Here is a 19,975-nt window from a genome sequence, read left to right as displayed (position 1 = left end):
GGAGTGGTTGATGTACGAGATGTAAAAGAGAACTCGCGAATCGGGGTCTGCGTCTGTAATGGCTTCAGTGGAGTAATTGGGGGCTCGAGAAACCTTTTCGTTTCTTTTACAGCCTCAGACAAAAAGGTAGCAGTTTTAAAAGACGACCATTTACACCAAGTGATTTTAAAAGAATAATCGTAGCATATTTTATTATTAATTGCAAGTTTAATTAGATTTCATGTTTTTTAAGAGTCGATGAACGGAAGTCGGGCTCTTATATAAGTCGTGGTTTTGGGGATGATAGGACAAAATATTCTATACGAAAGTATCCCATGCCATTTTAGCCCAAGACAATTAAAATATCCCATAAATGATTAAAAACTAATTTATGATAAAAATGTACATTACCCAGGATTAGTGCATAACTCCATTTTGCAATTAAAAAGAGTTTCAGTAAAGCTGCCTCATTTATTTTTTGAGAAGCCATAAAGATAATCATTTTTCGGCATCATTTTTTTTGCAAATTGTTGGCTTTTTGATGCTTTTTTAATTGATTTTCCAAAAATTATAAAGTTTTTGGCTTTATAGCCCTCGTAGATAGAGGCCAATACAACAATGATTTTGCCTTTTCCCTCATCCCCCATAAAGGTTACCCAGTACCGGGAGGTTTGAGGGGATCTTTTTTTCATCGATTTCGAACAAAAACTTTTGATCCATCGTGAATCGATGGTTTGATCTTTGAACCAAAAGTCATATTCTGTAACCATATTTTCAAATGTGCTTAGAAAGTCATATATTTTTGCTTTGATTGCTCAAAAGATAGGTTGATTTCAAACGTGCTTTGAAGTTTTCGCGCCTTGATTTGAATTTGATTTCACGCGTTTTTTTTTTCAAAAGTGAGCATTGCTTTGGTCAGTTTGTTCAATTTCGCCATCTTTTCAATGCCTTTGATTAATCTATTGCGATTTTCTAATTGTTTCGAATCCTCAGATGGGATATTTTAATTTGCGTGGGCTACTTCGTCCTGGGCTATTTTACTCGCCGCGTTATTTTTGAGTGGGTTACCTTCGATTGGGATAAAAGGTAACAGATAATTTGTCATGAAATCGGTTTTGATGTATTAAAGTCCAGCGTGCGAAAAAAATCAACTTTGGCACCAGTTTTGATCAAATGTCAAATCGCATTTTTCTTGAGATTTTTGTAAAGCTGAATTATCTAAACATAAATCTAAACAAAACCATTATGGCAGCTTCGTTCCTTGTTTTTGCGGTTTGATATAAAACGTTTGTAACTGAACAATGATTGATGGTTGCTCTGCAAGTAGCACATTCTGTTCCAACTACATTAAACAGCTCTTTTCCACTCCCCCCCCCCCACATTTCAAATTTTCAATTTTTTTCAGTTGTTTTGTGTGATGTTATGGCTGCTTGCGTGATTTTACGATGTAAGGTATTGAGAACAAATGTGTTCACAATAGTTAGTTTGATTAAAAAGAGTTTCAGTAAAGCTGCCTCATTTATTTTGAGAAGCCATAAAGAGAATCATTTTTCGGCATCATTTTTTTGCAAATTGTTGGCTTTTTGATGCTTGTTTAATTGATAACCATATTTTCAAATGTGCTTAGAAAGTCATATATTTTTGCTTTGATTGCTCAAAAGATAGGTTGATTTCAAACGTGCTTTGAAGTTTTCGCGTCTTGATTTGAATTTGATTTCACGCGTTTTTTTTCTTCAAAAGTGAGCATTGCTTTGGTCAGTTTGTTCAATTTCGCCATCTTGGTTCCAATGCCTTTGATTAACCTATTGCGATATTTTAATTGTTTCGAATCCTCAGATGGGATATTTTAATTTGCGTGGGCTACTTCGTCCTGGGCTATTTTACTCGCCGCGTTATTTTTGAGTGGGTTTCCTTCGATTGGGATAAAAGGTAACAGATAATTTGTCATGAAATCGGTTTTGATGTATTAAAATCCAGCGTGCGAAAAAAATCAACTTTCGCACCAGTTTTGATTAAATGTCAAATCGCATTTTTCTTGAGATTTTTGTAAAGCTGAATTATCTAAATATAAATCTAAACAAAACCATTATGGCAGCTTCGTTCCTTGTTTTTGCGGTTTGATATAACACGTTTGTAACTGAACAATGATTGATGGTTGCTGTGAAAGTAGCACATTCTGTTCCAACTACATTAAACAGCTCTTTTCCACTCCCCCCCACATTTCAAATTTTCAATTTTTTCAGTTGTTTTGTGTGATGTTATGGCTGCTTGCGTGATTTTACGATGTAAGGTATTGAGAACAAATGTGTTCACAATAGTTAGTTTGATTGAAAATAGTTTCAGTAAAGCTGCCTCATTTATTTTGAGAAGCCATAAAGAGATTCATTTTTCGGCATCATTTTTTTTTTCAAAAGTGAGCATTGCTTTAGTCAGTTTGTTCAATTTCGCCATCTTGGTTCCAAGGCCCTTGATTAACCTATTGCGATCTTTTAATTGTTTCGAATCCTCAGATGGGATATTTTAATTTGCGTGGGCTACTTCGTCCTGGGCTGTTTTACTCGCCGCGTTATTTTTGAGTGGGTTACCTTCGATTGGGATAAAAGGTAACAGATAATTTGTCTTGAAATTGGTTTTGATGTATTAAAATCCAACGTGCGAAAAAAATCAACTTTCGCACCAGTTTTGATTAAATGTCAAATCGCATTTTTTTTGAGATTTTTGTAAAGCTGAATTATCTAAATATAAATCTAAACAAAACCATTATGGCAGCTTCGTTCCTTGTTTTTGCGGTTTGATATAACACGTTTGTAACTGAACAATGATTGATGGTTGCTGTGAAAGTAGCACATTCTGTTCCAACTACATTAAACAGCTCTTTTCCACTCCCCCCCCCCCACATTTCAAATTTTCAGTTTTTTCAGTTGTTTTGTGTGATGTTATGGCTGCTTGCGTGATTTTACGATGTAAGGTATTGAGAACAAATGTGTTCACAATAGTTAGTTTGATTTAAAAGAGTTTCAGTAAAGCTGCCTCATTTATTTTGAGAAGCCATAAAGAGAATCATTTTTCGGCATCATTTTTTTTTGCAAATTGTTGGCTTTTTGATGCTTTTTTAATTGATAACCATATTTTCAAATGTGCTTAGAAAGTCATATATTTTTGCTTTGATTGCTCAAAACATAGGTTGATTTTTGATTTCAAACGTGCTTTGAAGTTTTCGCGCCTTGATTTGAATTAGATTTCACGCGTTTTTTTTTTCAAAAGTGAGCATTGCTTTGGTCAGTTTGTTCAATTTCGCCATCTTGGTTCCAATGCCTTTGATTAACCTATTGCGATATTTTAATTGTTTCGAATCCTCAGATGGGATATTTTAATTTGCGTGGGCTACTTCGTCCTGGGCTATTTTACTCGCCGCGTTATTTTTGAGTGGGTTACCTTCGATTGGGATAAAAGGTAACAGATAATTTGTCATGAAATCGGTTTTGATGTATTAAAATCCAGCGTGCGAAAAAAATCAACTTTCGCACCAGTTTTGATTAAATGTCAAATCGCATTTTTCTTGAGATTTTTGTAAAGCTGAATTATCTAAATATAAATCTAGACAAAACCATTATGGCAGCTTCGTTCCTTGTTTTTGCGGTTTGATATAACACGTTTGTAACTGAACAATGATTGATGGTTGCTGTGCAAGTAGCACATTCTGTTCCAACTACATTAAACAGCTCTTTTCCACCCCCCCCCCCCCCCACATTTCAAATTTTCAATTTTTTCAGTTGTTTTGTGTGATGTTATGGCTGCTTGCGTGATTTTACGATGTAAGGTATTGAGAACAAATGTGTTCACAATAGTTAGTTTGTTCACCATGCAACACAATTAGCGTTTCAAAATTGAAACTCAAATGTGGGGCAGTGGTGGAAAAATGCCCGTTAAACTAAGTAAAATAATAGAAAATTGTTTGAATACTTTTTTCCATATTTTCTGAATTTTTCTATTGTAGTAGTGGGAGGAGAGTGAATTAGATGTTAAACATATCAGTCATTCCTCAGTGTAACTTGTTCTCAAAAGCGGGAAAGGTCTGACCCCTTTTTTTCTACTCTTAGAAGCTGAATCACAGCAAGTGGAGCTTCAATATGATATTACATTTGACCCCATATACCTCAAATTGAGCTTCCCTGTATCTGAAATTGAAAGGAAAAACACCCTACGCTATAGACCCGTCCCACTTGAAGTGGTCGGGAATAAAATGGTCATTTAAATTGAGTTCGGTATTTTTTTCCGTTGAAACATATTTATTTCAGATTCAAATGTGAAATTAAACGAGATCCCGATGTCCTAAAAATCATTTGTTGAGTCAGATCTTGAGTAAAATCACTTCCTATGGCTGATCGAAAAAGGCGACTTGATGATTTCGTCTATGATCCAACGGCCTTGCCTCCTAGATGGAAAGACTGTCCCAGACGAGGCACCATCATCTGCGATCTCTTCTTCCCTTTCAAAACTCCTCTGGACGAGAAGTTTGACGACAAGTTGGAACCCCACGAGTGTTTCCATCCCCATATGGTACTAACGCAGCAAAACCGAATTGGATTGTGGATTGATTTGACGAAAACAAGTCGTTTCTACGATTACAAGTTGATTGAGAGCAGAGGCGTGCAATATCAAAAAATCCAATGCGACGGTCACAGCGAAGCCCCGAATGACGATATTATGTCTAATTTTATGGAACTGTGTCATACTTTTTCTTGTAATAATCCAGGATTGCGAATTGCTGTTCATTGCACACATGGGTTCAATCGAACTGGGTATCTTATCTGCGCTTATCTCGTAAGATGGATGAAAATGCCGCTCCTAGATGCAATTAAATTGTTCGCCCAACATAGGCCTCCGGGTATTTACAAACAAGATTACCTGGAAACTCTTTGCCTCAAAGCGGGCATACCTTTACTCATGTGTCCGTCGGCGCCTGAGAGACCGGATTGGGACAACGGAGACGAAAACGGTTCAGATCCGACAGTCGAGGCGTCGTCTTCTTCGGCCGAAGGCGCTTCTTCGGCTGGTGGAACGGCCTCAGAGGACTCTCAACCGCAGTTGCCGAAGAAGAGAGCGAGGAAGGAGGTGAATAAGGACAATGCGGTTTTCTGTCCGGATCTGGAGGGGGGAGTGGAGCAGGTGACAGACATGGAACTGGTCCAGAGTGTGAGGGACAAAGTACAAGATATGTGTAATTGGACTTCTGGAGGCTTCCCAGGTCCGTCACGTTTTTAAATTTTATTATGCTATAGTAATCCAAGAAAATATTTTGCAGTTTTGTCTTGCTATACCAAATGAATTATTGTTTCGACCACTTCACGAAGTAGAAGGAACTATGACGTAGGGTGTGTTCGTCTGATGGTTTTTGACTCTCAAGGAAAATTTGTAGGGATCAAGAGTGATATCATATTGAATTTTTTACTCCGTGATTTGAATTCATAAAATGTCTCGGCAAGTTTGATTTTTGCTAGCTTTTTAGACCGAATTAATGACACTGAATTTGAGCCCTATTAATTCATATTTAATTTTCTGCGTTCTTAGCTTCATTTACCTAGATCTCGCCTATTTCAATAGTACTTTACTAAAAAAAGATTAACAGACAATAGAGAAAGAAAATGAAATCGATTTAAAAGATTTTTTTGTAGGTTTGAATTTTAATTCGACTCATAGCTGTCCGAACAATTTGTGCTACTAATAGAACAGCGTTAATCTTCGTCAACTTAAATCTCTTTTCTGAATTTTAAATCCTGTGAATTACATTTGCATCAGTTATCGAAATAGCTATGGGCTTCAAAAGAGTCCTCACTTGACCAAAAATGGTCTGATTGATATTTTTCGAGTCGGGTGCGTGTATTCGAACCTCTTCAGATCGTAGTATTTTTTTTACAGTGAAACTGTGTTTGTTTCTGACCGAAGAATGAATTTTTTTTAGAAAACGTGTTAAAAGATCAGTATTTTTTTCGAACCTACGCAATTTTCTCTAATGAATTTTTTATGGCGTTTAGTTTCTGTTCGGCAATTTCAATCAGCTTTAAGGCTGTTTCATTGTGGGTACAGTCTAAATAAGACCTTAGAGTAAAATTTGAGTTAATATCAATAGGATTTGGGAAAATTTTAATATGAGGAATCATTCAAAAAGAAAAAGAAGATTATTGTAAACAAAGAAAATGCTGCCCCGTAAGTACTGGTTAAGCCAGTGAAAATGGGGAGGAACTTTGTCTTCGACGTGTTTTTTGTCCTACCCAAAATCAGTTACCCCAAATAATCTTCGGAATGAGTCAAGTAATATGTCATTGTAAAGACCTTTCAGTCGTAATGTGCTCGACATTAAAAGTTTGTGTCGAGAGAGACCGGTTTGAAATTTTGGATTGTTTGTCTGATTTTGAGCGAATAAATTGGGCGAGCAGCTTTTTTTGTTTGAATCGAAATCAGATACATCAAAAAAATCACGTTTGAATTTTTATTTTAGTCTAATTTGGAGCGAGTAAAGCGAGCGAAGAGGTCTTATGAGAGAAATTTTTTGAAGAGTCGATGAACGTAGTTCAGACTCTTATATAGGTCGTGATAATTATTTTTTTCAGGAAGTGTCTAAAAATTTACTTTTTTATAGTTTTTACTTCTGATTTATGTTCAAGTTCAGTTCATTTCCTTTGTTAAAAAGAAAGCAAACTCACTATCGAACAGCAAAAGTGTAAAGGTCACAAAAACTTGATCGAATTCTAGTTTTGCAAGTGGAATTTAATTTTCAGATTTCCCAGCGAAATAAAAAATTAACTTATTGATTCAGTTTTCTCAAATTGGTTTAATTTTATCCAAAAAAGTCATCAGTTATTTGAAATTGAAAGAGCTTTAAGTCTCTTTTTTGTTAAATTCGAAAGCTGAAGTTTTTAAAAAATAAATTTGTTTTTTTTCTGGTAACTTGCGTTCATTGGCTCTTTTCTAACTGCCTGTTGGCTGTTTCTTCAGCTAGCACAAAACTTACTTTTATGTCACGAAAATTGTTTTGGAAGTTTCTTTAAGCGCTTTTTTCACAAGAAACAGTTTTTGAAATAAAAAATATTCTGCAAAATTTTGATTTTAAATTTCTCATTTTTTATTTTCAGATTTTTCATATTTTGTTTCGAAGACAACTGTTGTCAATTATGCTTTATTTACAAACTTTCTACGCATTAAAATAGTTATCAAATCACAACACACAAAAAAACGATGTTTATTTGTAAAACAGAAAGAAACAAACTTTTTTTGATTTTTTTTTAATGAATGGTCGGAGCATTCTGTGCCACTACTAAAGAAACCGGTTATCCTTTTTGTTTTTATTGTTTTCATTATTACCATTTATTGATGATGACTGTTAATTACGATAACTACTATTACTGTCCCTGTGTTCAGGTCTGCAGCCTGTATCTTTGGACATGGAGAACTTGTTGACCATGGCAGATGACCACTTCCGAGTGAGTTGGAAGGCGGACGGACTGCGATACATGATGCTCATCAATGGACCCCAAGAGACCTACTTCCTAGACAGGGACAACACAGTCTTCGTCGCCCCCCAGTTTGTATTTCCCAACAGGAAGGCCCCCGAGATGGACTTGTGTGACACTTTGCTGGACGGGGAGTTGGTCGTTGATAGTCACGACGGCAATAAAATTCACAGGTGTTTTTTTTCTAGTCTGTAACTTCGTTTTTTGGACCACAGAATATGGGACGAACTTCTTTTTTTACGCGCAAATCCAGATTTTCGATTTAAACTTTAGTGAAGGAAATGATATTGAAATATTATCATAAGTCTAGTTTTTTCGTCGATATTTTCAATCCTGAGATAGTTGACATATGTTACATTTGTCCAATAATGCAACTAAAGGAAATCTTTTATAATTTAGATTCCTGGCGTACGACATAGTGCAGTTCATGAACGAACAAGTGGGCAAAATGAACTACGACATCCGCCTTCTATGTATTGAGAAGGAAATTGTGGTACCTCGGAACAATCTGGAATCCCGCGTGGACAAGTCATCGGAACCCTTCAGCATCAGATGCAAACCATTCTACGACATCACGAAAGCTAGAAAACTGCTGGCAAGTGGGAGCAAATTTAACAGCCAAGTGTCACACGAGTTAGACGGACTCATGTTCCAAAAATGGAACTCGCCTTATGTCGGAGGAACAAACTTTGCTGTTTTGAAATGGAAGCCGCCTCATTTAAATACAATAGATTTCAAAATGAACGTTTGCGTTGCGAAGAAAGTTGGATTTTTGGATCAATATACGATCGAATTATACGTTACAGGATGTAAACAACCGGTTGGATATTTGAAGTTGAAAGACGAACCGAAAGAGGTCAAAAATAAAATATCGAGTCTTCCTGAAGGTGCGATTATAGAATGTGCTCCGCTTTCGTTCACAGAAACGAACGGATATCGAGCGAAAGAATTGTGGAAGTTTTTGAGGCATCGAACTGATAAGAGCACGCCTAATCACATAAAAACTGCGAAGTCGGTGTTTAGATCAATTTTGAAGCCAGTTACTGAACAAATTTTACTAAACTTCATAGATCAGAGAGCCAAAAAACCCTCTGCGAAGGTACCAGGCAATAATCATGCTTAAATTATTTTGTTCATGGTAGTTAATTTAGATTAAACTTTCCTTTTCAACCCATAAGCTGGGTGATGATATGCAACAAGAGAGAAAATTGGGGTGAACCCATTGATACTTTTTTACGACATCCATTTTTGGCCAACCAACCTAGAAAATTTATAGCTATTTTCTAAGTTCAGTTCGTAAGAAATATCTCCAAAAACCGCCATTTTGGAATTTCGGGAAGCATCATTTTGGCTTATTTTAAAAAATAAAACTAATTTAAGTAGAATTTGAGAAAATTTTTTCGATCGACTAAAAAAAATATTAATTTTTTTAATAGCAAATTTGGTTTTTTTTTGTTAAATCCTAGACCTGTTTCTGCTGTAAAAAAACGCATAATTTTTGGCGCCTAAAGAAAAGAAATATTCCGAACTCTAGTTACGTTTGCGACTAGCAAGCGTTATCAAACTGGAATGTAGACTTTTTTCTAGTCAACAACTAGTTTAACAAAATCAGTTGAGTCAGTTAGCTCGGCTGTCAACAGATTTTTTTGAGCATGTCTGCATTTTAAGTTCTTCGGAATTCTGATGGAAATTTAATTATTCTTTTCTATTAGTCCTGACCCTATCCACTACAGGGTTTTATGGAGAAGGAAATATTCATCCATTTTGGTGTAGCTGTTCCCCCTTTGAGGTGGAGAAAATTGCGACCGTGCTAAGTAGCACTTAAACTTTGGACCCTCGTGTTTAAATAAGCGCGCCGTGCCCACTCGGCCACGCGCGCTGCATTGTTCTCATATAAAGTGAGAGGTTTAAAATGAGAGCTGTTTCCTTTTGTTAAGTTGCCAAAGCTAGAATCAGCTAGAAAAGATTAAGTAGACATTCGTATATTTTTCTGCTCTTGTTAAGCCAAAACTGGATTCGTATCTCATCTCGGTCAGAACAAAACACTAACTGTGACCTATAGCCTCTGTTGCGCTTGCTTAAAAATCAATAAAAGTTTTGTACATATGATTTTTACATGCTATTTCTATAACTTAAGTTTATTTTAACGCCATGTTAGGTGTTAAGAAATTGCTCTTATGAAACTCTCGAGTGATGACGGTTAGAGTTGACAATTTTCAATAAACTTATAGTCGAAAAAGAACAGCTCAAAAATTTTCTTTTTTATCATATCTCATTCGGTTTTTTAAGTGACCAATCACAGCTCAAGTATGCATAATTTTAGGCAAACTTATTGCACATCGACTTAAGTTTCTTCGACTTAAATTTTTTTCCGATTGGTCACTAATTCTCATTTTTTGCTAGGGCTGTTTATTAGACGCATCTTAGACAAAGTTTTGTATTAATGCTTTTTCGATTTTTTCTAGCTTACTTTTTCAAAAAAAAACTTGCCGGATTATTGCCAACATAATTGCACTTAATTATTTTGCAAAAATTCTGCGCAAGCTTTTGCTTGATCAATTTTTGTGTAAAGTCAATTCAATTGAAAAAAAAACGTTGTTGTTTTAAGTATCATTCGTTTAGTCCTTCGAAATTCAATTGCGTTTTGTAATTTCAATTGCGTTTTTCTCAATTTGGGTGAAGATTTTCTTAGAATTTAATCAGAAATAGTTTGGGGAAAATTACTTTTCGAAATTTGCAAACAAAAATGTTATTCAAAAATGGGTTATTTTGGCTTTTTCTAATTAATCAAGAATTACGCTGAAAGTGCCAAGTTGATTGATGAGACGGTTATAACCAAAGAAGCCTTTACACGAAGCAAAAAAGTTTTAGAAAGGTAAAAATCTCAAAAATCTGTATTCTAGAATATTTTTCTGGTTGATATTCAAAAAAGGTCAAAAGGTCATTTTACTAAATAAAAATAAAAATCTTTGGCTAAAAACTTTGCGGTGTAAAAGAATTCTTTGTATTTATCTTTTTCGTTAATCAACTTGGTAGTTTCAGCGATTTTTTTATTAAGTTAGAAAAAAAGCTAGAACTATTATTTTTTGGCCTAAATTTGTGGTTGCAAATTTAATTAAAATGAATTGCACGATATTAGTTCCGATCGAATTCTAAGCAATTTTGATCTCCTCACGTTTTTGTTTAATCTAAATGCAATTTGAAAAAAAAAAACAATTTCAAATAGTTTTTGCTTTGTTATATCGGTTAATTGAAAACAGCACTGTACTTATGAGGCTGTAATTTTGCTTTTTTTCATAATTTTAATACATCCGTGATATGATTGAAAAAGCTCAAATCTGTATTGTTCAAAAAACATTTACTAATGACAGCTAATAAGGAAAAAGAATGGAAGCTCCTGTAATTGTCTGTTTTGAACCCTGAGACAGTTTTTCATCTGTCTATTAGAAAAAATTTTGAAATTATCTCAAAAATGTTAATGTTACAGGAAAAGTTCCAATTTAAAAAATTTTCAAACGAAAGAAAATTTTTTTTCCAGAGCCCCAAAAAAGTTTTGAAAGAAAGAATTTCTAGGGAAGTTTTTTTTTACCTATCCATGGATGTTTTTTTTATGAAAACTTTCGTGCTTTGTAGTTTTATAATCTCCCGAGCAATTCGTTGAAACTGAGTGTTTAATAAATTTTTCTTTTCGACAAATTAGTTTGTCCCGATTTTGTTTTTACTAAATTGCAGAAGCTGTCGTGGAATTTAAAAGCCCACACTAGTATTTTTGGCTTCACTCACAAACCAAAAACTGCCAAATTTTCATGCTTTTTAAAAACCATCTAAATAAATGTGCTTGTTTTCCAAATCAAAAATATCTATAAACTGTGATCTTCTGCCGTAAAATTATGAGTTTTGAAAAGTTACCCATTTAAAAAAGCTCATTTGCCAGAAAGTTCAAGTTTTCTTTTAGCGCGCAGCAGTTGCGGCAAAATGATCAGGCTACGAAACCATGCAAAAGAAACCAGATGTAGACTAATTGAACCAAATAATGTAAAATCAACTGCGAAATATATCATTATAAAGTATACATTGGGCGAAAGACCATTGAAAAAATTGTATTTTTTAAGTTTCATTTTTGCTTTTTCAGAATTCCAAAAAAAACATAATTGCGATAACTGAAAGTAAAGAGGATATTTTGGGCACTGCCTATAACTGTTGCCACAGTTTGATAGCTTTTTTGGTACTGAGAAAGGATTTTTTGCCTAAAACTCCCAAGAACGTTTTTTTAATTCCACTTTTTTCTTCTAATTTTTCCCCTTTTTCGTTATACAACTTATCATATTTAATACGAATGTTAATTTATTCTGATCGCTACTTGTAATGAGGATTGAAGTTTTCTTGCCTGAAATTTCAAAAAAAGCTTCTGAAAGGAATGATTTTCACTTATGACTTCATTGTTATGTAATTCAAGGAACAAAAAGATTAGGCTTGTTGATTGATGCAAACCTTTTAGGGTATTTTGATGCTGACAGTTGAAGTTTTTTTGCCATAGGCCACAAAAGAGCTTCAGAAAAATAAATATCAAAGATAGCCGGTAAAATCAGCAAATTTCCCTTGAAAAATTTGTTATAGTTGCTCTGTGACAAATAATGATAATAGGACTTGTGAAGAGAACATTTCTTCAGTTGATCCCAGTTTTTCCTTGGCTAAGTGATTGAAATCCTACAAGTCCAAAAAAAAACGATTAGAGAATTTTTTTAAAACACTTAGCATCCCAACACAAAGCTTGATTGGCTTAATTGTTTTCACGGTTAACCATTTTTACACATACCATGACGACTCAGGTATTTTATCATCTTTCACCGAAACAAAACTTGTCTTACATAAAAGAACAATTTGAAGAACGTAGAGATTACAAGATCAATCAGTTGCAAGATTTTGATAGAGGTAAAAAAAAGACTAAATTTTTCTACATGGATATGGAAAATCCACCAAAGTATTGCGTAGAGAAAATGCAATCAATTTTTTAAACAAACTTTCCACTTTTAGAGTAACAGCTCGAAAGTGTAGTATGAACTAATTTCTTAACGCTTTGAGAAACATTGCTTAATGAGAACTCTCCTAATGTGTTTTTAAATTAGAATTGTATCAGATTCATTTACATGCGATTGAGAAGGAGAAAAAGGCTTTAAGTCAAAGATTAATTTAGATAAAGTTTGAAGCTGAAGCTGATCAATTTCAGATGATATTAACCATCAAGTCCACACATTAAGACAAGGTTTTTAAGACATTTCTTGACGTTTTTGTACAGAAGACCAAATGGCTAAATTGAAGACTTTTTAAAACTCTAGCTATGCCTTTATTAGCCTCGAAACTTCAAACAATTGACTAAATTTTGATATGCCAAGATTTAAAAAAAAATTGGAGCAAAAAATGAAAGAAAAATTTTATCAGTTACTAGGTTACTTTGATTTTTTGCACCCCAGAGAGCCTACAATTACCTGCGAAACAAAAAACTCCGCGTTACAATTATGGATTCAGTTCTTTAAAGCTATAAGTGATTATAACAAGCATTGTAGAAACGGCATTGAGAAAAAAAATTGGAAAATTTTAAATCAAACAGACAAAAGTTAAGTTATTCGCTGCTGAATTAACTACAGATAAAAAAACCAAATTCGACTAATTGAGAAAAAATTAAAAGTTGAGAAAAATTGAGAAAAAATCAAAAAAGATTTGTAAATGATTGATAAAAAGGTTACTAAGCTAATACGAAAAATTATTGTTCTGAAAATGTAAAATTGAAATAAATGTTGGTGAGCTTACAGAAGGCATCGAATTAATTTCAAGTCCTTAGCTGTACCATAAAATTGTGTCTTATTGCAAAACCAGATTACAGATGAAAATGAGCAAAAAGAAATACAATTTCTACAAAAAAAAAGAAAATTTCATGAATTGAATCAAAACAATCAGCTGAACAGTTCAATCTCTCTGCCAATCAATTGCACAGTTCCTTCTACAATAGGAAAAAAGCTTAAAAAAAGTCACCTCAAAAAGAACTCAGACTGTAGTGGTGGTGCAAATATCAGCGAAATGTTCAAAACAATTTAAAATCTGAAAAGCAAACTATCGTTACTTTTTTTGACATGAAATTTTTTTTCAAATTCATAAACAATGCTCCGGCACCTTTTTGACTTTTTAGATTATGGGTTAGTTTTAAAAAAAATTAACAGTGTTAACCAAGCACAATGTGAGTGGAAATTACTTACAATAAAAGGAGATTCGTCTAAAACAGCTGATTAACCTCATACTCGAAATATTAGGTGAAACACAGAATAATGACTTGGAGTCAGCAATAACCGAAACTGAATTACCAAAAGCCACTTAGTGGAGAAAACAGAATATCGGTCTTCAATTCAGAAATTCATACAGCTCAAAGTGTATCTTGAAAACCCCTCGGTTAAAATTTAGTTTGATAATATGTTTTTTGAAAACATCTTTCTGGTATATACGGGATTTCTAATTCATAAGTTTTAGGTAAATATTTGAAATATAATTAATGCGTGGATAGTAAAATTTTAAACTTTTTCATTTTTTTCAGCTCAAATTTTTTTTAACCTTTTTAATGATTCGGGTTCAGTTTAGGTAAAACATTGTTTCGTGTAATCCAATGATTGTTCATCTTTTTTGTCTTTCTACAACGTTTGAACGAATCTTTTGCCTGTCTTTTTCTTAATAAATTGTCCTAACTACTGAAACATGCCGCAAGACATGGTAATCTCTTATCATTTGTTTCAAATTATGTAATTGAGTAAATACCGTTGGTTCTTTTTCTCAGTATCAAGTGGGAATTATTTTTAATACGAGCAGTCCGATCTTGTATTATGCACGCGTGTTCACATATTTCGGGGACCCAGAGGGGGATTAAGGGGGAAGGGTTGCTTGACCCCCTCATCAACTAACGGATCGGCCTTTGGTTTTATTTTATGACATCCATTATTGGATAGCTGACCCCAAAAATTTCTAAAAACATTTTTGGCGCCAACTTATACCAATTTTGAAGGGGAGCGCGCGCCGAAAAATTGCATTTTTTTTTGTCAAATTTTAGCAAAAAAGAGCCAAAATTTGCAAAATTTTGCGAACTTTGCAAAAAAAGGGTCATAGTTAGCAAGAATTTGCTGTTTTTTCAAAAATTAAAATTTTTGTCAAAATAGGGCTTTTACACTGCTCTTGAACCGCTCAGAAGACTAATATGGTCGACCTACAAAAAGTTGACAAATTGTTCGATTTTTTTGGAAATACGCACCCCCTTGAGAAAATCGTAGATCCGCCACTGCGGATACCCACTTGCAAAAATGTTTTTCTGAGATGTTTTCCTTATCCAATTCGCAATGAAGAGAAAAAACAGTGAGCTTAAACTATAGCTTGATTTTTTGGGAATAAGATTTAAAACCGTGATTGACTAAGAACAGATTTTTGATACAGATTTGAATAATATTTGAACAAATAATTTAAAGTAACATAGATTATGTAAAATAGATTTCGAAAAGTAAAATTACACACTTCAACTGATTGTCAAAATCAAATGAAAAATTTTGCTCAATTTTTTTTATTGGTTTCGCAGTTTAAAATGAAGTAGATTATTTTTTAATTTCCTGGTCAGATTGCAATAAGCGCTCCAAATTTTCTAGGCCCTTGTTTCGTTGACGCGCTCGGACTTTATTACTCACTTCTGTTCGGTTTCTGAGCATTTTCACCTGCTGACTAATATATTCCTGCTCTGCATAAACTCCATGCAGGGGAGGAACTTCGTCGAAAGGACACGAATCCTTCTCCGGCCAGTAAAGCAGCCGCAAAGTGTATCCGCAATTGTTTGCGTAATACAACATTTTACTCATCGATCGATCAGTGAACTCGTTACCAGCGTTGTATCCGCATCTCAAATTAGGGTTATTTGTCTTCAATCGGTTTATAAGCCCCAATTTCGATTTCAAACTGTACTTTTCCGAAGGGTCGAAAAACTCAAGAATATCGGGAAATAGGGTTGAAACTGCAATTTGACCTTCTTGTTTAAAAGACAGAAACTCAGAAATGACCGGGTATTTGGATTTAACTGTGGCTCGCGAAGTTTCAAGTTCTTTGTCAAATCGAAAACTGTCCTTAAATTTCACTCGCTGACACCCAATAATTCTAAACAAGGGTATCGTATGTATTTGATAACCAAAACTGTCGTCGAGAATCAACCCATGAATGATTTTGTCAAGCGCGTCCAAAGTAATGAAAATATTGCCGTCTAAAGGTAAAATCCAATCGGTAGAAATTTCTAAAGCCTTACTAATTGCAAAGTTTCGAACTGAATTCACGTCTTTAATTTGATTTAATAGTTTCGTTTTATTGGTTCGAGAGCAATCGTTGAAATAATAAAATTCTTGGTTGAATTTATTCAGAATTTGAACTATTTCATCTTCTTCGGTTCTGTTGTACATGCAAGCTATGACCCAAATTTGCCTGATGCATTTTTTTGACCTTTGAACTTCATTTTCATATTTAAGAATATGTTCCAAGTTATAACTTTGCTGAATTGGGCTTTGTAGGGGCGGTAAACTGGGTCCAAGTAGTCTTGTGATTGTTATATTTTTATAACGCATCCTACTTGCGTTTAGAAGATCACAGACAGACGTAAATTCAGAATCAGTTTTAGTTTCCAAATAATTCCAGTTGACGTCATCGGTTTCTTCTAGAAAATTCCCATCTGCGGGAACTTTTTCATCTTGTTTTTCGACGGACTTCAGAAACTGCAGAAGTTTTCGATTCTGGATTTGAGAATCTACTATTAGAAAAGTCAAAAGAGATAAAGATATCATAACAAGAATGGCCTCCCAGAAGCTCAACAAATATAAAAATTTAAAACTGAACTTGCAACACCGCAGTATTTTTTGAAAAATCGATTTTCTAGACATGCTTTCACAAATTTACCAACAGTTTTGAAAGGAAATTTTTTATAATGTTAGAATATGACCATATCCAATAATGCCGTGTAATAAAAAAAATTGATTATAATTTGCTTATTGTTTCTTTGTTTCGAATAAAGAATTGTTAACTATAGCATATCGTGTTATATCGAGTTTGAAAAAATTAGTTGACGTCTCACACAGAAAAAAATCGTGATACTGTTGTATAAAAATGAAGGTAGATGGCTAATAAGTTTTAAAGAAGAATCAAAACATCAGTATACTTTATTCTACTTTTTTGTGCGTTTTTCGTTGTTTCTTATCTGATAAATAGAAATTTGTGAAATGTTGAGAATCCAAAAGTTTTGTGATGGCACAACAGATATACACCACAAAAAGAAAATAACTTTTTAAATGTACATTTTCTAATTGTGTAGTGTTTTTTTGATAATATGTCCAGCTGCGATTACTTAAAAATCTGGAAAAGAAACCGCATCAGATTGTGGTGCAAGATGCAAGAACTAAGCTTGTGAAAAAAGGTGGATGTAGGGATATCAAAGTCCCCAGAATTTCATTTTGTAAACTATCGTTCACGCCTTGTTATTCCTGACAGAGGCCTCGTGGTACATTTTTGGGGTCAAGTGAACATCCTCCCCCCAGATAGACCAAGTTAAGATCTTCCACCTCAGCATTCAATTCAGAACAATTCTGCTCGGTTTTGATTGGCTGAAATTTCCAACTTAGAACCAATTTTACATAATCCACAACGGCTTTTTCGGGGGGCGGGGGGGGGGGGGGTCGGATGTTAACTTGGTCCCGTTTGTGGAAGTGGGGTAATGTGTTGTGGATTTGTCTGACCAGAAGTTTTCAACAGGCAGTCTATTTTCGTATGTTAGCCTGTGCGATAGGCGAAAAGTTTCCAGAAGCTGCATGATTATTTGAGAGCTGAAACTCGGAGTTGGAAGAATCTTTGAGCTGGATTGTCTGTGACGAAATTGAGGTGCCAAGAACACGTCATCGGAGGTCCAATGGGATTTCTGATTGAAGTCTTTTGAGTCAAGATTCGCGCTGGATAAATCATTTAGAAAAAATTATCGATTTAAAAAAAAACGGTCAGAAAGTTTTTCAATTTTTTCATCAATTTGGCCAATAGCGGCGAGCAATCATTTTTTTTCAATTTCGAAATGTTTTTTCAGCGTTTTTTCTATTTCTATATTTTAATCGTTCGTTAATCTTAATATCAGTTTTCATGGTTATTGAATTAGTCAGCATGGCTTCTTGCTGCCCTAAAATATTTATGCTGTTTGCTCAACGGGTGCAGGACCACAGGCCGACGGGACTTCAAACCGAAGGAACTTGAAATCAGAATTAAGATTTTACAAACGCTTCAAAACGCTTAAGTTTTTTCTGTTTTAACTTGTTAAATAACCAGCGGTTATTTAACTTGCCAAAATTGTGCACAAAAATTATCCAACAACCAGGTAAAAAATTTTAAATACTCTCAAATATAAACAAGACTGCTCGTATCAGGGCGAAGCCCTGAATGTTCCGACTGCCTTTTAATGTTTAATAAAATGTAATTAAAATGAAAAAAAATTTTCTAAAATTTGAAATTTTTTTATGAAAATCATCCCCCACACGCCATATAAAGTACAAAAGGATAAGTTTCGCTCCTTGTAACAAATCAATTATGGCAAATAAGCTTCTTCCAACTAATTTGGAACGATTTCTAAGACGGATTAAATCTCCGCTTACGCGTTAATAGCGCGAATTATATCGCGCGTTAATTGTCCCAAATTGGTCAAAATGGCCAAAATGGCAATCTTTAAACCCTCATAACTTCAAGAAAAATGATCACAGGTGAAATATCTTTTCAAATTTAAGCTCAGGACAACAATAGCTTTCGAATGATATTAAAAAATTTTGTCAAAAATGGCTAGTTAAAAAGTCGAAATTTGTCTGAAGAAAAAAAAACCCACCCCGAGCACAAATATTCCGTTACTTTCGTATCGAAAGTCGGAACAATTAAATGCTCAAATTATGCGAAACGACAATAAATGGAAAAGAAACTACATGAAATTGAGAATTTCAATTCAAAAATCCTCGGTTTCTTTGTTCGAATTTGTGACTTCTTGAAAAATTTGTTGACTATAAGTCCCTATATTTAATCCGGCTTGAAGTACCGTCGGACTGGATAAAAGGATATTGTCAATATATAATTGTTGATTGTTGTCAGACATAATGATTAGAGTTCATTGCAATTCCTGATACTGTTATTTTCGTACACTGTACTAATAACTCAATTATAAATATATTTTTGAAAATTTTGTTAAATAATTCTAGTCTATTTTGACCCTGCGGTAGACTTTGTGTTTGAATCCAATCTCTGAACAATCTTTTTTAGCTTAAGTAATTCATAATTGGATTTAGACACTTGGGCGCATAGTTTACGATCACGCATGGATCCGAAAAACAATAGATAAACTTTTCAACAAATCGGAAAAGTTGTTTTTAGATTTTAATTTCACGAAGAGTTAGCATTGCTAAACACAATTTGTACACACTGAAAATCTAACGAACAACGAAAAACAGTTTTGATGATGGTTTACATTAAATAATGAAATCTGACAAGGAAAAACAAATATTTAATGACATGAACATATGAATAACACACTTAGACAGAACTGACAAAGCTTTTTCAGTTTTGGATAATTGATAAATTTCCGGCTCTAAGCTATGATAAATTGATCGTGGCTGCTTTAGGACATATTAAATGGAGATAGGTTGTATTTTTTGGCATTCTTGCGGCTCTGTGCAATTTGGCTCTGTAACCTTCTGAATTTTTAACAACTATTTATTGGATGCGCGGTTTTGAGATATAATAGATGATTGGTTCTACTGAAGAAAAAAAATACCTAAGAAAATAGTAGATAAAAGTTTTTAGTAATATTAAATAACAATATGTTATTTTTGAGTTGAAATACTCTGGGTTGTTAGCTTAACGCCGTGGTAGGCTTCGATCTCGCGCTCTCTCGTCAGAGTTGTAAGCCTCCGAATTTAGAAAATTGAAATTACAATTGAGTTTTTAAGAAGCTGATCTTACTTCTCGTGTTTTTGTCCTAGTGTTCGCGCCATTCATCTTGTCAAAAACTGACCAATGATTGGCTCGAATTTGTCAAATGGTTTCAAGGTAGAGATAGCAATGAACGTTGTGGTGTGCCTTCATTGAATTCTTTTGCGATGCCCTAGAGCCGATGCCTTAACTGCTGATTCCAAAATTATTTTAAAAATGTTTGGTTTTGTATTTTTCCAAGCTCAAAGTTTTTTCTTCTTGTTTTGATTCTATGGTATTGGTCTGTTTTCAGTACACAAAATTCAACACCGTGAATGAAAGGCAAACAGATTATTGTTTTTGAAATTATTTCTAGCTCTCTCTCCCCTATCCGATGGTGTCTGTTTCACTCGCTTGACATAGGTCTAGGACTCCGCCCCAATCTCAAACAACGACTTGCTGCATATGTTTTGATCAATTATATTGATGAAATGCAAAAC

At 34.2% G+C, this 19,975-nt stretch overlaps 2 protein-coding genes across 3 annotated transcripts in view; both read left to right on the top strand.

The window, feature by feature from the left end:
* Nucleotides 1-19,975, top strand: part of LOC134857051 (sodium/potassium-transporting ATPase subunit beta-1-interacting protein 2-like) — a 78,512-nt gene that overhangs the window by 13,643 nt on the left and 44,894 nt on the right. The window lies entirely within an intron of this gene.
* LOC134853843 (mRNA-capping enzyme-like) lies at nt 4,282-8,623 on the top strand. Its single transcript, XM_063869782.1, has 3 exons — nt 4,282-5,227; nt 7,399-7,663; nt 7,890-8,623. The coding sequence occupies exons 1-3, from the start codon at nt 4,357-4,359 to the stop codon at nt 8,611-8,613; spliced, it is 1,860 nt and encodes a 619-aa protein (XP_063725852.1). The 5' UTR covers nt 4,282-4,356; the 3' UTR covers nt 8,614-8,623.

This window comes from Symsagittifera roscoffensis, chromosome 1 (assembly GCF_963678635.1).
Source record: "Symsagittifera roscoffensis chromosome 1, txSymRosc1.1, whole genome shotgun sequence".
Classification (NCBI taxonomy): Eukaryota; Metazoa; Xenacoelomorpha; order Acoela; family Convolutidae; genus Symsagittifera; species Symsagittifera roscoffensis.
Note: the sequence above shows the minus strand (reverse complement) of the source record. Positions and strands in the feature narration are given on the sequence as shown.

What these genes read in the sequence shown, in the direction of transcription:
- LOC134853843 (XM_063869782.1), top strand. Translation starts at nt 4,357, where the DNA reads ATGGCTGATCGAAAAAGGCGACTTGATGATTTCGTCTATGATCCAACG. An exon ending in GACTTCTGGAGGCTTCCCAG is followed by an intron (nt 5,228 to 7,398) that starts GTCCGTCACGTT and finishes CCCTGTGTTCAG; the next exon opens with GTCTGCAGCCTGTATCTTTG. An exon ending in GACGGCAATAAAATTCACAG is followed by an intron (nt 7,664 to 7,889) that starts GTGTTTTTTTTC and finishes TTTATAATTTAG; the next exon opens with ATTCCTGGCGTACGACATAG.